Source organism: Chenopodium album, chromosome 8 (assembly GCF_948465745.1).
Source record: "Chenopodium album chromosome 8, dcCheAlbu1.1, whole genome shotgun sequence".
Taxonomy (NCBI): domain Eukaryota; kingdom Viridiplantae; phylum Streptophyta; class Magnoliopsida; order Caryophyllales; family Amaranthaceae; genus Chenopodium; species Chenopodium album.
This window is the reverse complement of record NC_137841.1, coordinates 3,457,394-3,483,908: the sequence shown is the minus strand read 5'-3', so window position 1 is coordinate 3,483,908 and position 26,515 is coordinate 3,457,394. Positions and strand designations below refer to the sequence as shown.

The following is a 26,515-nucleotide window of genomic DNA, read 5'->3' as shown; positions in this document are numbered from 1 at the left end:
ATAGCTCAAAGCCTATTATTCTGAACTCTAAGAATACAGTGAATGTAGGCACAAGATATGATGATCCATCAATCTAGTCAGTGTCACACTAATATAAGATCAAGGATTACAAGCTAAATTATCACAATCTAGTCACACTAATATAGTATAAGAATCAGTAATCACTAATATAGTATAAGAATCAGTAATATGATGTCGATCAATCTATAGTATAAGAATCAGTAATCACTTCAACCAAAGACAGACCAATTGTTCATATTACCAACAAAATTTATCACAATTATGATCCAATGAGCGAGGATTTATGCATAGGTGAAATTTTCTATCTGGTGCTTAAGCCTTAAAAATAATTTTTTAGACAAAATTTGCTGTCTGTCAGTTCAATTACATGTACATTTACAAGGACAAATAAACATCCGAACAATGGAGCTGAAACTGTCACCCTCTCGTGCTGTCGTGCATTCCCTTGTACCTATTGAAGATAAAGAGTTTGTATTTAAAGTCAGCTCTGTGCGAGTCCTCAGTTAATCCAATCCCTCCTCCGTTTTATGCCACAACTGGATCAGAATTGTCTGCCGTCCGGCTGTCCACTGAATCAAGATGTGTTGCCTGAGATTTGCCAAGCTACAGCATCTTGCTTTTCTTCTTGTTGGAACTCCCAACTGCATGTCTTATTATGGATCAATAAGAACTTCTAACTTCGGTCTGCTTCATGCATGGGTTGTAGTTGCCGAATTGTTAAGGTCCTTTGCAATACTAATGCAAGTAGTCATTGGACAATTTGTCTTGATTGCGTTAGATACAATATGGGATCTACTTGCAGCATAACCCTCCTGCAAAAGAATACACCATACCTCCAAGACATCAGATTTGTCGTATATAACAAGTTAGTTGACGCTTAGTTTTGCATATGAAGTCAAATTTAATGCAGCTAAAGCCAGATGCATCAAATCTTCTATAAACCTATACTAAAAGCAAATCCTTCCATGACACTTGTCATGACCTTTTTTTTTTTTTTTTTTTTTTTTTTTTTTTTTTTTTTGCAAAATTTATAAGTAAACTATTTATACCTTATGATATTTTCTTTCCACTTTAACAATTATATTTCATATATACCCAAATAAAATATTTTTGAATATCTTTTATATACTTTATGTAGTATTTTGTAATATTATTGTCAAAAATAGTTAACAACCGTGCATTGCACGGGATTTTAACCTAGTATTTTACTAAGATGGCAACTTCTGTTGGTTCACAGGAGGCACAAAAGCCATCATACTGAGGAACCAGGCCGAGAATTTAGTTTACTTCAGGTTCAAGTCCATTATAATACCAAGTTAAAATCTCACTGATACAAAGCTTTTCTGTCGTTAACAAATTACAGTTGAGTATAAGCAGCATATCAGAAACTATACCTTCTGCAGGGTGCTTATCAAACTTCTGAGGGACGGAGAATTTACTTTTGCACGTTTAGCTATCTGGTAAGTAATATACAAAACAAGATAAGTTAGTAAGCAGAGTTACAAACAAATGATTCAAAGTGAAGAGTTGTCATATTGCAAATATGTCAGGAGAAATTTGAATACCTTACCTGATCTATTTTGATATAGCCTGATGGTAATTTTGGATCGCTTTCACCAATCATCAGATTAATGACTTTCTCCAACTCGAGGCCCATGCCATTACCTATCCATCCCCATTGTTGAGCCAGATCTAATAACTGTGCAAGGTAGGCACCATCGTGGAGTGGTCCAGTCCAAAGGGGCCCTGAGACAACAAGTGAACCACCAGAAGGCAGCTGACAGCAGACGAGAAATTTATATTACTCCACTATTGTGGTTCACCTTTCATGGCAGTGCAGACGGAGAAGTAATTTACTTTTCGTGTACATGCCATAATACACTTGGGCAGTGTGTGCATTTCACATGGCCCATGGGCATATGTATGTACATTACCCAAGTGTGGTAGAGGCGTTGCTCACATCGGGCATGAAACATTGAAACTAGTATAAATACAGCACAAATGTACAATGTTTTTTTTTTTTCTTCTGAAAATTCAATCCTATGACTCTATGCGAGGGTGTGTTCAAAACTTTAATGAATAAAGCCCTAAAGACAGGGCATGCATGTAAGCATGTTATGCGCCTCTATGTATGTCACATGCCATCACATATGTGAATATTGGCACATGTAAGTCACGCGCTACGAAGAATTCAGTAGACGAGTAGATTTTGTTTAGGCCCTTAGGCTTGTAGAGTAGGTTTGAGGGTTTCACTTATATTCAGAGTTGAGTGGGATAATAATATCCAACAAACCGTCGTCTGATTATTGACTAGTACAAGTAAGTTGATAATTTGATATGGTTTACCTAACACTCTTTCTAACTCAAAATAATAGGCTATGTATGATTTTAGATCAAATTTGTTCAGTTTAGATCATTACTTTCTGCTATTAAATAACAAATCAAAACAATGGTCCAGAAAGCTGCTCATCAGTAGCCAGATAAGTGATGGGGTCAATATGGGACTGATTGCATTCATTACAATAACACGTGAAAAGCGAGGAACAAAGAACACTACTCTCAACAAGATATCAAGCAAAATATGGAATCATTCAAGTTTAAGTAAGCACCATAAACATCAGTACCAATTGTACAAAGCAATAATGGACCATTTCATCAAACTTCTTAAATTCACAGACCATAAATAATACTCCATATTCCGTATTTCTATAATAATAACAATAATATTAAGAATCCGATACTGTTTCGACATATTATCCCCATTTATTATCATGTTTGGTTGGTCTCTTCATACAAAAATTATAATTTGTGATCATACAAAATGCCCATTTCAGGTGTATTCAGAAGAGCATATCGTTTTTTAGCAGCTTTATTCTTTGGCTAAATAAATGAATTGATGAGAAATCCATACCTTAGTGCTGCAGTTGGAGCAACAGATCTTTCCAAGCTCTTGCCAGGTAAATGTCTGAGAGTTTCCACAATCACGACAGTAGCTTATGAATCCATAATGTCTGCCATCAGAAGTTAAAGCCACCAATTTAGCTCTCTAGAATACGATATTAAATGGCCAACAGCATAAGCTAAAAGTATCACAGTTCTAACAAGTATCACCTCATGTCAATTAGCCTCCCACGGTTAACTCGTAACATAACTCGAAACACAGGTCCATGGTAAGAGTAGTATGAAAAGAGAGGAGTGACATGGTATCCCATCACACACGCTTCACGAACTGCACCTCCTATTAGCATTCTTAAGCCAATCTCGTTTGGATAAGGCATTGGCCTAATATAAGCCCCATAAGAAGCTAGAGAACTAATAGGCAAAAAACAACACTATAAGGTTCAGATAAAAGATATTAAGTTCATTTTTCAATTTATCATAACACGTTCAAGTAGGTTCCAATAGATTATTATAACCCCACTCTATTTCGAGATTTTACTTCAAGACATACAAAGCCTCAAACTTGTTTAGCTGAATGATTGTATGTACTGTACTCATCAAATTGATCATATTTATATGATATAGAGAGTAAATAAAAGCTCATATGAAGCTATCGATTTACTATGTATACCTCAATTTAAACATAATTGTTGCATTGACATGATTCTTCATAATTATAAGATCCATAATGTAGAGACAAATCATCAAAACACAACTTAATATTCTACTTGTATTACTCACTCAGATAGCTAGCCATTTGTCAAATTACAACATTCTTTAGTAAGTTTCTAATTTACACTTACAATGCAAAATACTAGAGCTATAACTACTATTAGCCCAACCACTCATACACATTCAAGCAATTAATTATAACATCTGTTGGGCCAAAGATGTCCAAATCTTCTTTTCTTTTCTTTTCTTTTTCTTGATATATTAGCAGTTCCAAAGATTTATATCTGATAGACCAAACATGTCCAAATCTTCTTTTCTTTTCATTTCTTGATATATTAACTATTAAGATGTGGAAAATAGACTGGATGAGGCCTAAGAAATGAAAGGGACATAAACATGATGATTCACGTGAAATTATGGAAAATGACAAATTTAGCTAAATGCCCTTTTCATTATTTATAACAGTATAGTTCCCTTTTACAAAATATTTTATATCTTAAAATTATAATTTGAATAGTCTAACATAAGCTTATCGAGTACAAAGTATCATTCTTTTATCGTTTGCTTTCTTACTCATCTTTTGTACTATATTCTCTATCCATTTCCAAAATGCCACAATCAATAATCATTCTTGTTTCTAATAAATTAAATAAATATTTATTTTGATTTACAAAAGATCCCAATATATATTTATGGTATATATATATATCTAGTCACTTCAAATTCATTACAAAGTTGAATTTTACGTGATTATAAATGATTACGCCTATTGTGTATAATGCAATTTTGCCTAACAAATTCATCAAGTTCATGCACAATTCGAACAATCTATCACCTTCATACTTAATTGTCTAATTAAACATCATTATAAGAATCTAACCATCAACATATCCTTCTCAAGATTCAAAATTATGGAATTTTACACAAAGGAAGGGGCCTAGCTAGGCTTGACTATTCAATGTACTTTCCAAACTCAACAAATTCAATTGTAAGTACACAAATTCAATGAACATGACCCACAATTTTTGGCCTATAGGCTCTCTTTGATAGCTAACTTACCTCCACCCTTATCCTGTTAATCATACGAGATTTCATCTAGTTCCGACTTTAACCAGCTAAACTAATCGACAATCTAACACCCAAACATGAATCAATGTCAATAGTAAATAGTTCATTTTTCAAAAAGGTAATGCATACAAAATAGCATCAGTCAAAAACATCTAAATGACCAACTGAGCTACAATCCAAATGGGTATAGTTGGTATACAATAATCATGCAAATACAAGTATATAAAACCACAAGGACCATTTTCACAAACAGTTGGTGGGCATTACACACACATTTTAAACACAACCAAATACCAAAATCTCAATAATTGAAGATATAAAAATTAGATGTACTCACTTATGGGGACGATGTCCTCCAGCCGAGTAGCCATCAGTTGAAGTAACATAAACCAAACCATCCATTTTAATAGCATTAAAAGCCGATCTCAAGAAGCTTGTTTCACTACCAAATGAGTCAACATCAATAAAATCGAAAAAATCCCTTTGAAGATAACACTCACTCATCACTCTATTAGCATCTAAATGGGTAATTACCCATTTCTTTTTACCCTCTAAATCTTTAGGAATTTGAGACAAATTATCCATTATCAATCCCCTGTTTTCCTCATTTGCGTCATTAACTAACACAAAATCGGCACCCGATTCGGCTAAATACCGAAGCGACCGCACCCCACATCCACACATTGCATCAAGAACCCGTAATTCGGGGTTCGAACGCTTGTAGTGGGCGGCAGAAAGGACTCCGAGGTCTCGGCCAATGAAGCTTTCGTGTCGAAAGAAGGAATCACCCACTTGGAATTGGAGACCCCTTTCGGTTTCGTAATCGGAGGATTGAATTGATGAATGAGATTTGGGGATAAAAGAGGGTGGAATTTGGGGTTTTGGAAGATTGAAGATAAAGGGTGAAAGTGAGAAACTTTGCATTTTTGAAGATAACGAATTTTTGAGAATTTTTGGCGGGAGATTATATAAATATTTGTGTTTTTAAGAAATTGGTTTGGTTAGTTGAATATTTTTTTTCTGGGTTTTGTTATTTGGATTTTTGGAGGGGGTTTGGTTTGTTGGTTGGATAATTGTGAAAATTGGAAGCACACATTTTTGAGACATGGCAACAAACAAAAACAGGTAATTTTATCCATAAAAGTCTTTCCTTTTTTTTTTCTTTTAACTTATACAAAAATAGTAAGTAATTTTTAAAGTGACATATAAAAAAAAGTTAGGGGAAAAAATATATAAAGCAATGATGTAAAATACTTTGGTATAAATTATCGAATTATGCCAATGTAATGATTTCAAAATTTTCAAGTTTTATATTTTTAAAAAAGGTTTTTTCTTTATGATTTATATCCCTAGTAAAATTCTTTTTATTTATTTATTTTTAAAATGTGTATCCAAACGTTAAAAAAAATGATTTTTTTTATATATACTTCATATAAGAGATACTATGTACTCCTTAATATTTTGGTATAAACAACTGAACTTGTCATTGTTAATTTGCTATGATTTTTAACTTTCTACTTTTAAATTTATTTGAAAATATCTTTCCATACCTTCATTGTGAATCCCCTACTAAAGTTTTTATTGTGAATATTGTTAGGAAATAGATGAGGATCGATTGATTTAGGTTATGTGTGTTGATATGCGCGGAATCTAGACATCAATGTATAAAACATAAATTTGAGAAATGAAGTAGAAAATAGATAAGATGAACGTACACACAGATATACGTGGTTTGGTCAACAAGATCTACGCCCACAAGTTAAGGGATAGTATATTCTTATTAGCTTTCTGGAGGATAAACAAGAGAGATAACAAAATGAGATACAACACTCCATTTCTCACAAAATCTCTCAAAAGTGGAGTTACATAACAGCTTGAATTGACTAGGCTAATTAATCAATATATAGCACTTCTAATTGTCTACCCAACGGCTTCTTATATAACATAAGGAAACCCTATATTATTCCCCAAGGAATATCATTAGTAACCGTCATATATAAAGCATACTCGAAATTAGGAAACAAAACACTCTTGGCTGATCTCTCGATGAAGCACGGGCGTGCTGGTTTTAGGCACGGACGTGCTATTGGGCACGCGTCAATTCTAGTTTAGACAGTCTTTAGTAAAATGACCTAACTTTGAATTGGGCATATGACCTATCGTAGGAAAGCTTTTAAAACAAGCTATAACCTCCAAATTGAATCACCTCAAGTTCACTTCTAGATTGAGAGATATGTGCATTTGAAATTGACCCTTTGCCATTGTACTAGATTTCAAGTCATATATAATAAATATTTTTTGACATGTTATGTGCAAATTTTTTTTTTTTATGTTGTCTTCGTCGAAAAGAAAATTTAAGATGGGATTGGGGATAGAATGGGCCTATTCCCATGGTTTTATTACTAAGGGGTGGGATGGAGCACGGAGATACCAAGTTTTCCTTTTTTCCTTTTTTTTTTTTTTTTTTTTTTTTTTTTTTTTTTTTTTTTTTGGGACAAGAGCGATACCAAGTTTTCATTAATGAGAACAAAAGGAAAGAAAATTGATAAGAACAATTATGTAACCTTAATACTTATTCCGAATCAATTCTCATTACAAACCAGACAAGGGGTTATTAATAATTTTCTAATCACGGATTATAATTATAATTAAAAAATACGAAGTATATTTGACAAATTAATATTGCACTAGTTAATGACCTTGTTGCAGTGATTGCTAATTTGAATGTCATAATATATACTCTGCATTTTTTATAATGTTATAAACTCTATATATTTCAACTTGATTGTTTTATATCTTTTTGAGTAATAATAAATTGTTCTAGTGATTTTTGTATACTACCTCCGGTCCAAATTACTCGCAACTTTGGGGTATTATTTGTGAGATATAAAATATTCCAAAGTTGCAAGTAATTTGGACCGGAGGTAGTATATCTAATGAATAAAATATTATTCTATTACATATGAAAGGTAAAAATACAACTGACCAAAACTATATTATTGCTATATGTTTTTTATTTGTAACAATACTAATATTATCTTGCAATATTGGTCTCAAATTCAAATCCTACTAGAAGCATTTTTTTTTTTATTCTACATATGTTTTGCTTGATGATGTGGTATATGTATATATAAGGAGGGTCCCACATGGCATATATACTCTATTAAGAACGATTTTTAATAAATGAAGAATGTTTTCTGTAAATTATATTAATTTAGATATTTTTTAGGGTACATATTTCAACAACAAAAAAAAAGATATTTTTTTAGGGTACACAAAATGTAATTTGAATAACTTTGCCATCTACTTCAACTTTTTGCATATTCCTTCATTCCTCATTTTTTTTTTTTTTTTTTTTTTTTTTTTTTTTTTTTTTTTTGCTCTTCTCTCACTTCAAGCAAAAAGCCTCAATATTTTACGAATTTGCTTTGTCAACATTCAACGCTGGTACCTTATTTTCCTATTTTCATCTGATCTACAGGTAAATTTATCAAGTGTATACCTTTTGTCTGATCTATTTTGCCATTAATTACCTTTTCATTTTTTTTTATTACAATCTTATGAAACCATTTAAATTTAAAATGATACCTTTGGTTGGATTTCAATGTTACACTAATGGTTTCATATGTGATATACTGAAATTGTTCATGTTTAAATTAATCCCTATATGCTCTTGTTTAACTTGAAACCTTAGTGATAAAATCAAGGTTTGATTTGAACAACCACGATCAATTCAATTTATATGGTTTGAAATTATAATAGTTAATTACTTTGTAGATATATTTCAAATTAGATTATAACTCACAAAGTGTAAATCTGAAAAACTTAATAAATCAACAAAATGCCCTCACATATATCATAAACATTGTTGTTTTTTTAAAGACTTGAATTGAAGTTTTGAGGCTTAATGTTACTTGGGCAGTTCCCGGTAGGAAGCATAATTTTCGCCGATGTAACGCTATTTACTGGTTTTGATGACTAATTTAATGACTACGACTGACCAAACATATGAATAGAAATTAATACGTTAACACATGACTACCCTGTGAATCAAATGCCTTTATTAATTCTGGTGGTTTCCAGGAAATCTGCAGATTTTTCACTGATGCAACGTATCTCGTCAAAATTGTTGACCAATTTAATGACTATGAGCAAGCAAGCTCGTGAGTGGAAAGAAACACGTCATTACAACGTCACACATGCTAATATTTTGAATCAAGGGCCTTTATTACTCTTGATGGTTACCGGTAAATCTGCAGATTTTTCGCTGATTCAACGTTTTTTGCTTACCACTATTGATTACTAAAATACAGTGATTATGTGCTACCGAACACGTGTATAGAATTAGTAGGGGTAGTTTAGTTACTATGCGCTTAACCGAACATGTGTATAGAAGGAGTAGTCATTCCGCACCCTATTATGTCAATATTATAAACCAAATACCAAACACAATCTTTGTTAAAAAAAAAAAAAATCCAAACACCAAAACCTTATTATTAATCGAATTCTAGGTAGAAGAAAAAAATAGGGGAGAGAGAAACCTAAACACATAGTGCATACCACCTCTAAACCCAACAACATAGATTAGAGAAGAACCCTTGAATATTCTTGCCTAAATTTTTCTCTCTTTTCCATTGTTTTTAATTTAGGCAGTTGGGTTTGTTTCCTGTTTAATACTATGGGTATTAAAACTGGAAACTACATCTAATTATGGAAGATTTCAGCGTTTCTTTGGAATTCATTACACTCAATTGCTCTTTCTGGGCCAATATCTTTCCAAAATATAGCTAATTAAAGAATCTGCTACCCGATTTACATGATCTTGAGGGATAAAAATTTTGTATTTTTATTTTCTTCCCTAATTTTGAAAAATAAAAAATCCCATTTATTAAACATGATACACTATTTCCCATGCTTTTCTGATTTCACAATCGTCATAATTTTAATTTGTATTTATGGTTGTTATTATTTATATTATGATGATGGGTTTCATATTTCATGGGATATCTCCATTTTTGGTGTTGTGTTCTTTGAAGAGATGCTGAAGGAGCAATTTCCTTATTACCCAATTACAAGGACAAGGGCACCTTCAAATGTGGAAGGTTTTTCATTCTCTGGACTTTCACCACTGCAAAGACTTAGGGTTTTCTATGGGTAATCACCAATTTCTTTCTATTTTAATTTATTTTTTTGTTATACTTATATGCCTAATTATGATTATTGTTTTTTTTTTCGAAATATCCATATGACTGATGTTAAATTTTTGAAGTACCCACATTGCAAATTAAGATTTTTTGTCTAATTGTTTTAAATTTTTTGATTTTTATGACAATTTATTTATGAATTTATTATTATTATTATTATTAGAGTGGGATTTTGATATTTTGTTTGTGTGTACTCTGTTTCAGCAACATAAAGTGAGAGAAATTGTTGAGGCTTGGGCATCAGAATCTCTAGCATTGCCTTTCAGTTGCTCCATTATACTGTAGTAACCAATGTCTAACTCCTGGTTAGTATCACCCCTTATACTGTATGTTGTTATTTGTTATACTGCCTCAATTCTGGTTATTGTTTTGTTGTTTGTAATTTTTAGCATGCTGTGTTATCTTCTGTTTTGTTCTGTTCTGGTTATTGTGTTCTGTTTTTGGCCATTGTGCTCGGGTTTGTTTCAAGCTGATTTAAGGACTTTCATCGTGGTCAGACTTCGTTAAATCAGTTTATTTATCGTGCGTGCGTGTGTGTGTGTGTAGTGCTGTATGTCTTCACTGTTGAGTGAGACCCGTATTAACTTTGAGAATCACACTTTGGAATGTGCAAATTGGTGCATAGTGTAAAATTGTACCAGCTAGGACTACTTTAACAGGAGTAGGTTGTGAATTATTTTTTCATAGCTGTTGCTATTGCTTTCCAGCTTCCAGGCAATACCAAGTTAGACTTCTTGATATTTGATCCGTAATGCCTGTTTGTCTGATTATTCTAAATTCTTATAAGAGAATCCATATAATTTTATCCTAGGACTTTGAAGAAACTTGGAAGCTATTGCAATAATAATGGGATTTCAGATATAGTGAACTTTGGAATAATGTATCATCATGGAACAAACTGATATAAACGATTCTTATGCGTTACCATGGTGTTGTAAGAAAATCCTTTTATCTCTGCTTGCTTTTATGCCCTTGTGTAGAGCTTCTTATGGCTTTGATTTTTCTCAGAAATTTCATGAAAAATGCATAGACAAGGGTGGACTAAGTTGGTGACTCCTATAATGTGTACCTTTGTTTTAAGTCGAAGAAGGGATGCTTTGTCTGACTGCTGCTATTCACACTAGTCTTTGACAGGTGGTCAGCTGTTTGTAGATTTTAGTCACAAAAGATTAACATTTCTGTAGATTTTCTTGTACTTCTGTTTTTAATCTTCTGGGGTGCACTAGAGGAAAGCCAACTTGTTTAAATTATTGGCTAAAATGATCCTACTTTGATAAATTTTTCTACAATATCCTAGTGTAATACATTTTCATGTTCAACTCATTGTGCCCAAATTTTGCTGGAATACCCATGCTGTGTAAAAAAGGGTTTTAGACTTTTCGTAGTCGTCCCTAATGGTATACTCTGCCATGAACATTGTAATGATCATCTCTTTTTTTTTTTTTTTATACCAAAAAAAAAAAAAACCCATTCCTCTAGATATAAAGAGTAAAGAGGTTATTGCTATTCTCTCTGCTCTACAATTCCTCCTACTACACGAAGTTCACAGTGCAATTTTCTTATTTCTTGCTTGAATACAAAGAAGGTTGGAGAGTGGGGTATGTTGCATAGTTGAAGTATGCTATTTTATCCAGACCTTTCAAGTTACAATTCAAAGTATGCTATTTGCATGAGGATGAGACATTAGATCATAAGGGATGGAGGAGGAAAATTATGTCGATGACTACACACAATAATAAAATTTGGTTCATGTAGCCGACCCCACTTATGGGATTAAGGCTTTGATGGATTTCAAGTCACAATTTTAAGTCAAGGTAGATGATGGGTGGTATTGTTGTTCTTTAATCGAGTTTTTAATAAGCTGTGGACTTAGAATATAAATTTGGAATATTTTTCATAGGTTTTTTTTGGAATAGTAGTTTATATTTATATAGTCTCCTTGTTGCTTAGACATGTAGCTGTTAATATCTGGAAGGTGAAAAGGTTTGTCTTATGAAGAGCACTGTGAGAATATCCCTAATATTATGTACATCAGTTTAGAGGTGGAAATGTTACTCGTATAAGTTATCATGTATGATTGTATCTACCAATCATGAATAGTCAAGTGGGGTTCAGACAAAGCTATGCCCTAATCTATACTGACATTTTCCATCCAAGTGCATCAAAGCCCCATTATAGTTGTAAAGAATTGGCTATGACGCCTTGTCTGGCCTCAGATTTAGTGGTCATTATTGGATGTCATTTAGTTAAAGACAATTGAGTTAGCATAAATTGTTAGATATCATATTCTTGAGCTGTTTGGTATTGAGATTGATAATGTTTAAAGATTTCTTGCTTACAGATGTTAGGATAGTATGAACCAATGGATTGCCAGAGAGTATATATTTCTAGTATAGTAGTTACTAAAAGTATGTTGTGACTTGTTTGGGTTATGTACCTGTGAATGAAGGACTTTTATTGAGCTGTAGGATATCTACGTAGTCATAGTATTGGCTCATAGTCAATAGTTTTTTTTTTTTTTTTTTTTTTTTTTTTTTTTTTTTTTTTTTTTTCCCAAAGTATTAGTTGTTAACAATGAATGTAAGTGGTACTTTAAATATAAAGGCAAATTCTATAATAACTTACACTACCTTTGGTACTTATATGAGAATTTTTTTTATTGATTGATCTATGGAATGTTATCAGTCGTGAAGAACCGGATTTTTTTGGGGAAGCATGTCTAAAATTCTTGCTTCTATTGCCTCTCTTAATAATTTGATTATTTTGATTCACCTTCTTGCTTAATTGTAGCTTGTGTTAAAAGTTAAGAATAGGGATCAATATTTTATTTCTCTTTGAAATTTTCTTTCCATATTATACTATTGCCTCCGTTTCACATTATGTGCAACAATTGAGTATATTTTGTGGGATATAAAAATTCAATTGTTGCACATAATGTGAAAAATTTGAATGCGCAAAAAAAAAAAAAAAAAAAAAGAAAGAATGTTTATCAAATACTTTTAAATGGACGAGCTGGTGACTTAAATGTTCATCCTCTTAAAATGACAGAACTAGTTAGTGTTCTCTTTGCATTGGTTTCAATTATTTTATACTCTCTCCGTTACATATTACTCGCAACAAAGGGGTATTATTTGTGAGACATAAAATATTCCTTTGTTGCGAGTAATATGTAACGGAGGGAGTATTATTGGCCCTGATTTTATGTTATCTTATCTTATCTGAACTTATGAGTCCTTATTTTTATCTTAATGAAACTTACTAGACATTATCGGGCCTTATTACACCTTATTGGAATTTATTAGCCTAATCTTATTTGAACTTATCGGCCTTTTATAAGCCCTTATCTTCTATGGACTAATTAGCCCTTGTATTATTTTGTCTTATATGTAATTCTGAATGTATAGGAAATTTGAGTCAACTGGTAATATATTTTCATTATTTGCATCACCTATGTTATAATAGTGATGTTAGTTGTATATGACATTGCTTTTAGTGATCATTTCAACATGAGCACTATGTTAAACAAGATCTTTGTGAACTCTGTTCTGATGTAAATTCACAACTTATAAAATGTATGCAATGAAAAGAAGTGTATACGATAGTGTCACAATTCAATTATATATGATGGGGTATTATTACATATATATTGGAATGAACTGATGTTTTTATATAGTAATTTAGTGAAGCTTTTGTTGTTCTTACATAGAGTAAAGAAGAGTTTTGTATTAGGTCGAGGACACCAATAATTAGTGAAGATTAAGTGCTTGGGTGCATCATAAAAAAGTTGTGAGATAGTGTATAGTATGATTTTTAACAGTTCATATTTTAAATAATATATTGAAAATTTTCTTGATACTTTCATGTTGGAAACTCATAGGTGTGTCAGCTGTGCCTTTGATACCAGTTTGTGCTAAAGAAATTTGATGTACTTGGGATGTATATTAAATTGGGTGTCTTAACTATTTGCCTAACCAATTATTTTTTTTTCCATTTTCCCTTGTAAAGTTCATGGTATTGAAAATTAGTCTGAGTCAGCAACATTAATGGCCTTTTAAGTTTCAACAGAAAATCTGAAATCATATATGGAAATAATACCACCTGGCCACCATCAAAAGGTGAGGATCATGCTACATGCCTAATTTGGGGTTTGGGGAGGTCTTGATGTACACTGCTTTGGCTGAAAGGTTGTTTTGGGGTTTGTTGTGGAAAAAGTAAGTGAATTTGAATATGACGTCTATTATTTTAAGCATTAATGTAGCAGCGTATCCTAATAGATGCAGCTTTATGTATCTATGGGTTGATTAAGGTTGTAAGTAATCCGTTTTTTTTTTCAATACAAATAAGATTGCATTTATGAAAATAACTGTATGGAGCAAGAGTATTGAATTGATTTTGAAAGTAATTTGTTTTCCGTTGCTTAATATTTGATTTACATGAATCATGCAACCTACCATTAAAGTTTTGTCTTTTGTGTCAGTTTTTACACTTCATTATGGAGTTACCTTCCTTTCCGTAAGATTGCATAATTGTTTTTGCAAAAGGTGAAACTGTTGACTCTTATGTTCTGCATTTGGTTTGACCCGACTCCATTATAACCGTTCAGTGAGACTACATCAATTTTGATTTTCCTGATTTCTTTCCGCATTTTTTCTTTCCCCAATTCCCGTATACTGACATTTTCACCACGTGTCACTTAAGTAGACAATTTACGGATGTCTCCCGGAGTCAAATGCTTTTTTTTTTACTTCTTTTCGAATTCTGTTTTGCTCTCTTTAATTTTTTTGGAGGTTATCTCTCAGATTTTCAAATCTTAGAGTAGAGATCTAATCAATAGTTTTAACGTTGCGAGAAAAGGGGCAGGGATGGGGATATCTTAAATTAAAAAACAGAACTTTGGAACTCATTTCACCATTCTGAACAAAAATCACCAGAGTTCCTTCTAAGGTTAAGCTGTTAATTTTCATTTGCAGTTTTGCTTTTCTAAATTAAATTAGAGGGCTGATTACTGCTTTAGTTGCTATCTCCCATTCATTTCTTCCGTATTTAGCGATTCTCAGTATTATTCTTTATTTGCTTTTCTGTACATTGGCTATGCATTTGATTTCTGGTGTTTTTATGTTTGATAAATCTTTGATTTCTTTTTAGGGATAAAGTTCGCAGTTTTCTGGAGATGATGGATATCCAAAATTTACGCTCACCTCATCCATCATCATTCACATCTTCATCAAGCTCTAACTGCAACGTGAATCCTTTGCAAATTGATGTTAGAAGATGGGAGGTTGGTGACAGGACGGCTCAGCAGATTTTGTCCGTTATCCAACCTAATGCTGAATCTGAGAATAGGAGGAAAGAGATCATTGAATATCTTCAGAAGCTTATTGAAGATGTTTTTGAAATTAAGGTGAGAACATCATTTCTATCTCAAATTCATATATATGTTTGTGTGTATATCTAATATCTATTTATTTGTCAACTTTTAAATATAAAACTCTTTGTTCCTTGAACCTTGTTCTGTTTTGTTGGTTGGTATGGACAAATCTCTACTCTCTCTTTGCTTCTTGTTCATTTGATACTATTAGTCACTTCGTAATTGAAGAGGTTATAAAGTAAGGAGTGGTTTATTTAAATTTTTATGTTAGGGTTAGTTTTTGGAATAAAGCCCTCTTTTAGAGCCCTCCCAACGGTGAGGATTTTCTTCTCATGAAGTAAAATTTTTGAGAAGAATTGTATCCCTATGGTGAATAATCACGAAAAAAATTCATGAAGATTTGTAAAGAAGTTCATGCTGTGAACTTCCTCACCAAAAAATCACACGGGTCCCACGTCTTTCAATTCTGTTTTTATTTTGTATGAGTGAGAGAAAATGTGGGGTATGGGGAAAAATAGGAGAGCAGATTGGCGAAGCTTTTTTTAAATTTTAGTCTTGGTATTATTTTAAAACTCTTTTAATATTTAGGATGCTATTTCTTTTTCTCATTTTACACACCTTTTTTGAAACTTCCTTTTCAATCGATTGTCTTGTTTTGTCCCATTTTTCTGTATGGAATAATTGACAGGAATATTACGACCTTTGCTCGGTCCGCCATAAATAAAACCACCTTTTGATAATCTCCCAATAAAACGACCTTTGCACATGATCTTCCATAAATGGGGCGAAAATGGGTTAGTATCACGCGCGTCACTTTGTAATTGGTTGATTTTTTATATTTTATTTTACAATTTTCTTATTTTTAAATAATGATTTTAATAAAAAAAATTGATTTTAATTTACAAAAAAAAAAAAAAAAAAAAAATCCACCCATTCTCGTGAACCTCCCACCTATCCCCACACCGTCACGACCTCACCATAAAGGGTGGTGGCTTGGTGGTTGGGTCTGGGTGGTGACCTGGTTAGGTTTAGGCTGAGCAGAAGAGAGAGAGGTGGGAAAGTGTGGGATGAGAAGGAGAAAGAGGTGGGCAGGTCTGGCTGCGAAGGAAAGAGAGGTAGCGGGTTTGGGCTGCGAAGGAGAGGGAGTGGTATCCGGTCGGGGTGGAGATAGATGGGGCTGCCAGAATTGGAAGGGGAAGGGGTGGTCGGATATTGGAGTGGAATATGCAGAACCTGCGATTTGCTTTGTTTTTGGGGCCTAAATTGCTATGACCTGATGTGTTGGTGTGGTTTGGTAATTGGTAGTGGCCACCGCTGCTGATTGTGTGCGATTGTTGTTGGTGAAGTTGGAACGATGGTTGAGTGTAGGGGTTGCGGGTTGCTTGAGGTGCGGGTGCTGAACGAGGAAGGGGGGAGGTTTTTTTTTTTAAAAAAGAAATAAATATGTTAAAATTTAAATTTAAAAATCCTAACAAATCGTAGTGACACATGTCCTTCCTTAACCTATTAAACAAGTTACTGAGCATTTTTATCCTACTAGAGTGTACCCATGCAAAATGCACGGGATATATAAGAAAAAATATATTTAAAATGTGGAAAGTTGATTTGATGTTGTAATTTAGACTTGAGCTGTAATGGTCGGTTTTGGACTTGTCGGTTCTGTTGAACCCTAATTAGCTATGTTGTACCGAGTACTAATAATAATCGTATTAATAATGTGCTGACACCTGATGTGCTATGCTGAAATATGATATTCTATGCTTTGCTTTGAAGCTAAAAAAACAGAGTCTTATTCTTTTATGTCAGGCCACGCAATGCTATTATGGGGTTTACTTTTTCAGTGTTATAGGGGTTACTCGTGTTACTCAGTTAGTGTCATATGGGTTAGTGTCCTGCTCTAGGAGTTACATACTTTGTTTTGTTGTAAGTAGTTATTCGCTGAGGCCAGTTGCACAAAAACGTACATTTTTTTTTGTTTTTGATGATTAAAGAAGTGGAAAATGTTTGGAGGGTAGTCCTTAAAAAAATGCATATAATTGAAGGGTTGGGGATTTAGACTAATATAGTGAAATGTTGATAAAGGAACTGTATACTCGTGCTAATGCATGACATATATTATACTATGTATAAAAATAAATACTCATAAAACAAAGTGAAATGTTAGTACGTAGCGTTTAAAAAAAAGTGAAATGTTGGGGATTTTGAGTGATATAGTGAATTGTTGATAAAGGAACTGTATACTCGTGCTAATGCATGTCATATGTTATACAACGTAACAAAAAAAACACACATAAAGTGAAATGTTAGTAGTAGTCCCATAATAAAAAAACAAAAAAGAAAAACAAAAAAGAAATAGTGAATGGGTAGTTATTGATTTTTTTTTATAATTTTTTTTTTAAATGATAAAAAAAAAAAAATAAAGTAGTGGGATTGGTTGTTATTTTTTTTTAAAAAAAACTTAAATGCATGAGAGTTGAGCATTGGGGTTTTGGAGGGCTCTCGTTTAAACGACTCTACAACTATAATATAGGTTTTTGGAAGATGATGTGCAAAGATGATTTTATTGGGGGATTATCAAAATCCAAAATGTGGTTTTATTTATGGCATATTAGGCCAAGGTCATAATATTCTTTTCAATCCTATTCTGTATCGGACGGTTCCTTATGATGATTTATGTTAGCCGATCCCAAATCATTTTGGTACTAAGGTTTTGTTGTTATTGTTGGTACTCCCTTTGTGTTTAAATAAATGAAACATTTTCTTTTTTCGACCGTGTTTAATTAAATAAAATGTTTCTTTGTTAAGTAACTCTCTCTATTTTTTGTAAATAATACTCTTTTTTTTTTTTTTAAAAAAAAAATTTATAAATGTTTTACTAATTGATGGTCCCCACAAGGCCACAAACCCCTTACTTTCTTCACTCTGCTCAAACTTAAACCCTACTATCTATTACTTTAATAAATTCAACTAACCTTTTTATAATTGTGATTTCATTTATTTAAATACGGAGGGAGTATTATTGTTATTCTTTCTCATATTTTAGATACAGCACTTATATTTTCATGCTTTCCAAGTTGCCAATGCATAACTTTAACCATTGATATTTGTAATTACTAGTAAGTAAAATTTATACTTCGTAGAAGGCTATATTTTTGTCAGCAACTCACCATAAATTGAGATGAATCTAACAACTTCCACATGACTATGTTTTCTCTTAATTATAAATCATAGAAAATAGTCAAAGTTGAGTCTATACATAGTGTAAATCGGTAAAAATGCAAAACTTAGCATGATTTGATATAGTCCTGTTCCAAGTAGGAGTCTCAATTATCCAAAACAACTGCCCCTATATAATAGTCTCATACGTTTTTTTAATGCTATTGCTGTATTCACTTTTAAGCAACCATACCCCAGTATCTTATGTTTTTAATCCACTTTAATCAATTAAAACCCATTAATCAACCAAACCCTAACCCCTCAATGTCTTGTTTTTTTTGTGTTCACCTTCCTAAAAACTAGTGCAAAAGGCAAGTACGACTTTATTGGAGATGGAGGGAGTCTTTGCCTTTTCTCTTCCCAAATTTGGCTTTTTCTTTTGTCATAGTCTTGAAAATTGTTTAATCAAATGGAGCTTGCTGAATATGCTTTGTTTTGAATTTTTCCAGGTTTTCCCTTTTGGATCCGTGCCTCTTAAGACCTACCTTCCACATGGAGACATCGACTTGACTGCAGTTAGTTATTCCAATACTGGCCAAGATTTAGCTGCGGAGATCTGCCATCTCCTAGAAAATGAAGAGAAGAGAAGCACTAGAATTCAAGTTGAGGATGTGCTTTGTGTCCCTGCGCAGGTTTGTCTCTAGGTTTGTCTTTTGTAATTTTACATTTCACTAAAGAAGTAATAAAAGGTCTTTTATGCTCTTTGTTTTTGTACCTGTAAGCCCTCATAACAAAATGGTAATCTTTACCCTCTTTATATTTGTTTTTTCTTTTTATATGGACTAGATTTGGGGGATGGAAGCCTTGGGGTAAATATGTGATGTTTATATAAGAGGATTATTAAAGCAACATTTGTGGTCTTGCTACAAGAAAAGATACATACAGTAGTATCATTATGGATCTTATCAAAGGTATAATTAGGGATAATGAGATATATTTGCATCCTTATTCTTGCACTTAGCCAACAGTGACCTTTATTTCCCAAGTCACCACTGAGGTTGTTTATATGAAACTTCGCATTATTTTTTAGCGTTTAGTATATTGTAATTTTTTATTTGATAAATGATGCGATATGGTGAGAGTTAAGTGATGGTATAAATGACAATTTTTGTCATCATTTAGCACTCTCATTAATGTATATTGTGTTATACTCTTTATGTCCCTTAATATTTGCACAATTTTACTTTTTAGTCTATCCTTTGAGTTTTCTCCATACTACTTTTGATTGTAAAGACACACCTTCACTCTTACAACCACTACTATAACCCCCACCACTTTTCTCTCTCATCAATTAGTCAATCACTTTCAACCAAAAATTAAAGAAGTAATCCTCCCCCAATGGAGCAAACAAAAAGGGATGGAGGGAGTATAGACCTCTACTATATATGCCTTTTATTTCAAAGCTTAGAGTTTTACAAGGGGCCTTGTTGGTGATTTTGATGAAATCATTTACTTTTTCTAAAAGCATAAGCTGTAGATATGGTTCCATTTTATTAAGTCTTTATGGTTCCTTTATATTTGCTATGAGCCTATGACAATTCCTTAATATTTGCTATGAGCCTATGACAATAGCTCATTTGTGGTGATTTTTTTTAGCATATTAGCTATTAATTTTTTTTTTGGAGATTCATGTATTAACTTGCTAGATTAGCCTGACATGCACGGTTTTACAATACGTTTTAATTATACAAGTATTACAAACTCCATACAAAAACTTAAAAAACATATCCAAAATTTTGAATATGGACTCCAAAAATTAATTAAAAAAAAAAACATGAAAATAAGCTTGGGTATGGACAATTTCAATTTCTTGCTGCTCCACACCTTCTGTTGATAAGAAATAAAAAAAGAATTCACATGAGTCCTCCCTAACCTTCAGCTGGACAAAGTAGAAACCACAGATCCAAATAACATCTCATCTCATGAAAATTAGTTCAATCTTCATACTAAATCTATAGGGGAGGCTAACAGAAAAATAATTTTCATAATTCCTTGCCTTCATATGCTCCACTTAATACTTCATCCGTTTCTTTTTAGTTGTTATACTTTCCTATTTTGGAAATTTTTAATTAGTTGCAACACTTTATGTTTTTGACATTTTTTCCTCTCTATCTCTCTTACCCACATGGGTCCAACTTATTTTTCTCTCTATCGCTCTCCTCTTAAAAAACTAATAAAAAAACAAATCAATCAGAAATCAAGCAAATTCATACAAATAATTCCAATATGCAAAGAAATTCCATATCTCAAAAAAATCCAAAACATGTAAAAATCTATAGAGAACAAATAATTGGCAGCAACTATCTTTGCACAAACTATCGGCTTTTCTGGAACGATAATGACCGGAAGAAACTCTGTTGTAGGGTGCTGGGTGCTGGGTGCCAGAGAGAGAGAGGAGTATAATGCAAGGTGTTTGAGAAGGTTAAACAATTAGCGACATAAATAAGGAAAAAAAATGAGTTACTCCATAGTCCATAGTAATGAAGACTTTCATTTTCAATAAGGACTTCAATGAGTCATGAGTCTCGGTCAAATGAAGTAAAGAAAGTAGAAAATAAGGATTTTATTTTTCTTCTCCCTAAAAGAGTGCATAGAGAAGATTCCAGTACAAAATTTCAGCTTAGTTCAGTTTAGCTCCAATCAGTTCAGTTCCTAATTTCCTTATCTCATAAAATATTCATTTCATTTCACCTCCATTCCAATCAGTTCAACTCAATTCAATAAATCAGAATAGGAGCAAAGTAAGGGTTGGGATAGAAAAAAAATTAGTGCAGGAAAATTTTCTTTAAGTAACTGAAACACGTCAACATATGATGCTAACGGTTTGTTATTTTAGTGATAGTATTTACACTTTTTTTTTTTTAGTGTATTTTCTTATTCAAGAACCATTTATCTATATTATACTACCTCCGTTTATTTTAAGTTGACAATTAGCACTATTCACACATTCCTCTTTGACCGTATTTTGTGCTTTATACGAAATGAAAAATATAGTTATGTGGGATCTTGTTAGATTCGTCACAATAAATATTTTCAAAATATCAAATTATCATAATGTTTTCAAGATATTAATGGTTGAATTTGTGCATTGACAAACATGACTAAAGAAACGTGTCAACGGAGTGTGTGTGTGTGTGTGTATATATATATATATATATATATATATACATATACATATATACATATGTATATATATACACCAATGTCCAAAATTGACTTAAGCCCTCTTATACCTTAAAATGTTTGGAACTTTATCCAAATCAAGACCCCTTTCCTATATTCCACTTGCAAAAGCTATTATGTAGGTAAGGAGGCTAGTTGTTTAGTCATGCTACTTCCCTTAATGCATACTGTTATTCTTGCATTTTAAAGAAAGTTACTTATTTTAAAATGAGAATTGAATTGATATTTGTATTTAACATTTGCAACTCTTATGATGGTTGCAGGTGAAAATTGTTAAATGCACTGTGGGTGGAATTTGTGTAGACATATCCTTCAATCAAACAACTGGGCTTTGTTCACTGTACTTTCTTGAACAGGTTAAGTTGGAGATCTAAATCTTAATTTTTTTTTCCTTTTTGTTTTATATACATCTTTACCTGCGCTGTGTTTTTCGTGACCTTATCTTGTTTAGTAAGTTTTCCCTCTATAACCACCCTGATTTTTAGGATTTGAGTCCTTTGAGGATCATTCTACTTTCTTGAACAACTTAAGTTTGGGATCCTTAATCTTATATTTCTTGCATTCTTCAATATTGGCTTTTTGTAACATTTGTATCATTAAGAATGACTTTCTCAGAATCGTCAAGTGAGATTATAAGATAAGTGCTCACACATATTGATCTTAATGTACAATTTTTACTTTTTTAGATTTCATCTTTTGTTCCCCTTTTCACTGTATGCATTCTGGGAATGCTTTGCATTATACTGCTTTTTCTGATTGTTAGTATGTACTACCTCCGTTTTTTATTAGTTGACACGTTTTGGCTTTAGCACTATTCACACACCTCACTTTGACCATGTTATATAGTCAAGTGGGATCTTGTTATATTCGTCACAATGTATATTTTCAAAATATCAACTTTTTATAATTTTTTCTTATTGATAATTAAAGATATTAATGATTTAATTTGTGCATTGGCAAATGTGACAAAAGAAACGTGTCAACCAAAAGAAACGGAGGAAGTATATCTTTGTGTCATTATTTTAGTAATGGGAGTTTCATTATCATTAATTTCTGAAAGGATATCCTGCTTGAAAATTATTCTCATTCCAGTAGTCCTGTACCACTACTTTTCTTCTTCCTTGCACCTGAAGTGATGGTTAAGATGCTTACATCTAATTGCTTTGTATGTATGTTTTTCACCTCCTTTTATCTGAATACTCTATTTGAATATTGACCAGGTTGACCGGTTTATTGGCAAAGATCATTTCTTCAAGCGCAGTGTGATTCTCATCAAAGCATGGTGCTATTATGAGAGTCGGATCCTTGGTGGATTCCATGGTCTAATATCTACATATGCTTTGGAGACTATGGTCTTGCATGTTATCAATCTTTTTCATTCTTCATTGACTTGTCCTTTAGCAGTAAGTTTTTCAAGTTAAAATGTCACAATCTTCAATAGTTGTTATAGCCATATACAAATAAATATATTCAATTGAATTTAGTAAAAATTCTATTGGTATCATAAAGAGGCATTTGAGTTAGATATGTCCTGTTCACTTTACCTTGTTTTTGCTGTATTCGAATTATTTATATTGAACTAAAATTATTTTTGCTGAACTTAAATTATTTTTATTGATTCTCTATTATATTTGTTCTTTAAAATTATTGATTCTTAATGATTAAATATTGTATTTATTGAACTGAAATTATTTTGTACAGAACTGAACTTAATTTTACTGAACTAAAATTATTTTTACTACATATTATTTTTTTTAAGGTGAGGAGAAGTAGAGAACAGAGCCTAAATTGACTTAATTTTATGGATCTAATAATATTATGAAATGATGTTTATAACATTTCATTGATGTTATTTATATATATTGGATAAAATGAAATTGGCTAAAATAATTTATATTTTATTTGGAAGGTGATATCATTGAGAAACTCAGGAATTTTGTACTGGTTGCAGGTCTTGTATAAATTTTTAGAATACTATAGCACATTTGATTGGACCAGATATTGCGTTGATATTAATGGTCTTGTCTTAATATCATCTCTTCCAGATATAGTGGGTAATTACTCCATCTACACCTGCTAATTTTGTCTTTGATGCTCTGCTGTAATTTGATTATTCTTTTTTGCTAAAAAGTTTTTTGTGCCTTTGTCTCACAGTGCAAGCACCACATGACTGCGATGATTTATTGTTGACTGATAATTTTCTAAGGAGTTCTAGAGAAGCAATCTTATCTTCTATGGGAATTGTTGGAACCAAGAATTCTGTATTTCCTGTAAAGTTTCTCAACATTTTAGATCCTCTTAGAGATGAGAACAATTTAGGCCGCAGTGTTAACAAGGGTATTACAATGCTTTAAACACCAAAACTCTTCAAAACTATTTTTTAAATGTTCTGTTTATTTAACAATAATCTTCATGATACTTTTATTAGGTAACTTTCATCGTATCAAAGCTGCTCTCTCTTATGGTACTAAAAAGTTGGGCGACATTTTGATGTTACCATCACAAAATATTGAATGTGGGCTTGAAAAGTTTTTCAAGGATACGTTGGAGAGGAATGGAAATGGAAGACGAGCAGATGTCACAGTTCCTGTGGACAAGTATGGTTCTAATGTCTTCACTGGCGACAGTGATCATGATCATCTTCTTTCAGGAATACATTATGCTCTGTGGTTTCTTGATTATGGTGTGATGTATCCTGTACTCCCTGAAGCATCAGCACATTGTACGGTCTGGAATAATCAGTGTATGGAGATGGGTCATACTGTGCAATTTGATCAGAGCTTGTATAGTAACATCAACATAAGTCCACCTTCTGTTAATTTACTGACAAGTTTCACACAGACAAATGCTGCATATGTTACAGAGGAGCGGAATCTGATAAGTTACCCACAGACAAATGCCACATATGTTACAGAGGAGCGGAAATCAAGGGGAACAGGGACATATATTCCTAATCTTGTAATATTTCTCTTTCATTTTGGGTTTATCTATTTTGTTGCAAGTCTTTTTTGTAAACACCCCCCCCAAAAAAAATAAATAAATAAATAAATATTTTTTCAGAGTACTAATTTTGATTGATACTAGGAGCATCTCATGCGAAGGCATTTTAATGTAGAAGCAAGAAATGAGGAACAGGAAAAGGGAAAAGAGGTTGAATCTGTGGACTCTCCATCTTGCACCTCTACAAAGGCTAATCTGTCATCTGGTGTGGAAGTAAACACAAATGCCTTTAATTTTTCGATTGAAGATTTCCCTATTCTTCCTGGAAGTAAGCCCATACCTATTAAAGTCAACCAATCGAATCCCCCGGAGACTAAGCAGGTCAAAGAGACATCAGTGTCATTGGATAGCATTGAGTTTGATAGCTTCAAACATTCATCTCCGAGATCTCTGTCACTGTCAGAAGCAGGGAAGCAGTCAGATTCCGATGTTTCGGCTATTTTGGACCTTGTGAGTGACCCAACAACTGTGACAGTACTTGAAGACCAGGATTTATCTAAGAGCGAGGAAAAAATGTACGAGTTTCTTATGCCCTTGTTGCTTTTGCACATTCAATTTGATTCTTAGTTCTCTTTTAAAACTCTCTTGATTTTTACTTGGATGCTCTTTCTTTTTCTTGCTTTGCACACCTTTTTTTCAAATTTTTTCAACTGATTAAATTGTTATGTCCCTTACGGGTTCCTTATGATGATTCATGTTAGCCGACCCCAAATCATTTTGGGACTAAGGCTTTGCTGCTGTTGTCATGTATATATGTTTGTGTGTGTGTGTGTTGGGGGAAAGGGGGGGGGGGGGGGGCGTGTGTGTGAATTTTCTCACACTGGAGAAGGGGTGAGACAATAACAACCTCAAAAGCCTTGTGAGTTTTTTAATACACTCTCCTCCGCCATGTGTAGCTCAGACCCCTTGTCAGTTTTCTTCTTAATTTAACGAATTTTATTTACCAGTCTTTTTATCGTCTACCCCTGCCAAAGTTTTGCAGCTGCTTCATATAATCATATTCTGATTTGTCTAATCCTTCATCCCTTTGTTTTGGAAATGTAGGGTGGTCCCTGTGCAGCCATTGCAACTGGCAGATGACAGTGAGTTCCCCCCTCTAAGCCGTCCTCCAGAACCTGTTATAACGCTTAATAAGAAGGAATTTCCTCCTCTTCGGGCATGTTTGAAGTCACAGAAAAAGGGGAAGTGGAAATCAGTATTTAAATAGGTGCAGCAAGGGGTGTGGAAAGGAATTGCAACAATATGAAGGTATTGAAAGGAACAAATACACCACTCTCATCTTTATGATGCATGTAACTTTTTCGACTAACCTCTCCCTTCCCCCTCCCTCCCTTTCCCGAGTTTTGTTGATAATTGCTGTATGGTCGGCATATATGTGAAATTGTCATTTTAACAACTTACTTGGTGAATTTACAGGAGTAGGGTTTGTTGCTGTGATTCTGTGACTAATATGATGACTATATAAGAGAAGAAAGCCAGTGATCGCTAATATGAGGGATAGAAGCTGTAGCTGTTTAGAAGTAGTTGCATTTGCAGCAAATAGTTCAGAACATGTTGTAAGAACCTCTTAGTTATAGATGCTCGCTGAGCTCGAGACATTCTATATGTTTCCGTTTTATTCAATTTAACCTTATTCAGATGCTTTAGCAAAAACTTGTAGGCAAAAATACATGGTTTTTGCTTAACTGAATTCTCTGAATGTCATCAACAACTTACCGGAATTGAAATCTTAGAAAGACCAAATTGGAACTGTATGACCAAAATACCCCAAAACCTTTAAAGAGCATGTATTTGACACGAAAAAAAAAAAAAAAGTATACATTTAGTGATTGTATTTTGAAAA

The 26,515-nt window shown here is 32.8% G+C and overlaps 2 protein-coding genes across 3 annotated transcripts; one reads left to right on the top strand and one right to left on the bottom strand.

The window, feature by feature from the left end:
• Positions 1–262: 262 nt before the first annotated feature.
• On the bottom strand, positions 263–5,751 carry LOC145641596 (uncharacterized). Its single transcript, XM_081692450.1, has 6 exons — positions 5,039–5,751; positions 3,133–3,333; positions 2,933–3,032; positions 1,592–1,798; positions 1,416–1,478; positions 263–833 (listed from the first exon to the last, which is right to left on the bottom strand). The coding sequence occupies exons 1-6, from the start codon at positions 5,623–5,625 to the stop codon at positions 711–713; spliced, it is 1,281 nt and encodes a 426-aa protein (XP_081548576.1). The 5' UTR covers positions 5,626–5,751; the 3' UTR covers positions 263–710.
• Positions 5,706–26,515, top strand: LOC145641595 (uncharacterized). 2 transcript variants are annotated; one of them, XM_081692448.1, is made up of 14 exons: positions 5,751–5,826; positions 8,796–8,948; positions 9,738–9,855; positions 10,110–10,210; positions 15,051–15,306; positions 18,939–19,121; positions 21,936–22,028; positions 22,893–23,075; positions 23,624–23,726; positions 23,827–24,009; positions 24,101–24,630; positions 24,757–25,187; positions 25,717–25,920; positions 26,089–26,515. In XM_081692448.1, exons 4-13 carry the CDS (start codon positions 10,197–10,199, stop codon positions 25,877–25,879), a joined length of 2,139 nt encoding a protein of 712 aa, XP_081548574.1. In that variant the 5' UTR covers positions 5,751–5,826; positions 8,796–8,948; positions 9,738–9,855; positions 10,110–10,196; the 3' UTR covers positions 25,880–25,920; positions 26,089–26,515. The 2 variants fall into 2 exon arrangements, with proteins under 2 accessions (XP_081548575.1, XP_081548574.1); XM_081692449.1 differs by lacking the exon at positions 8,796–8,948 and having other exon boundaries at positions 5,706–5,826.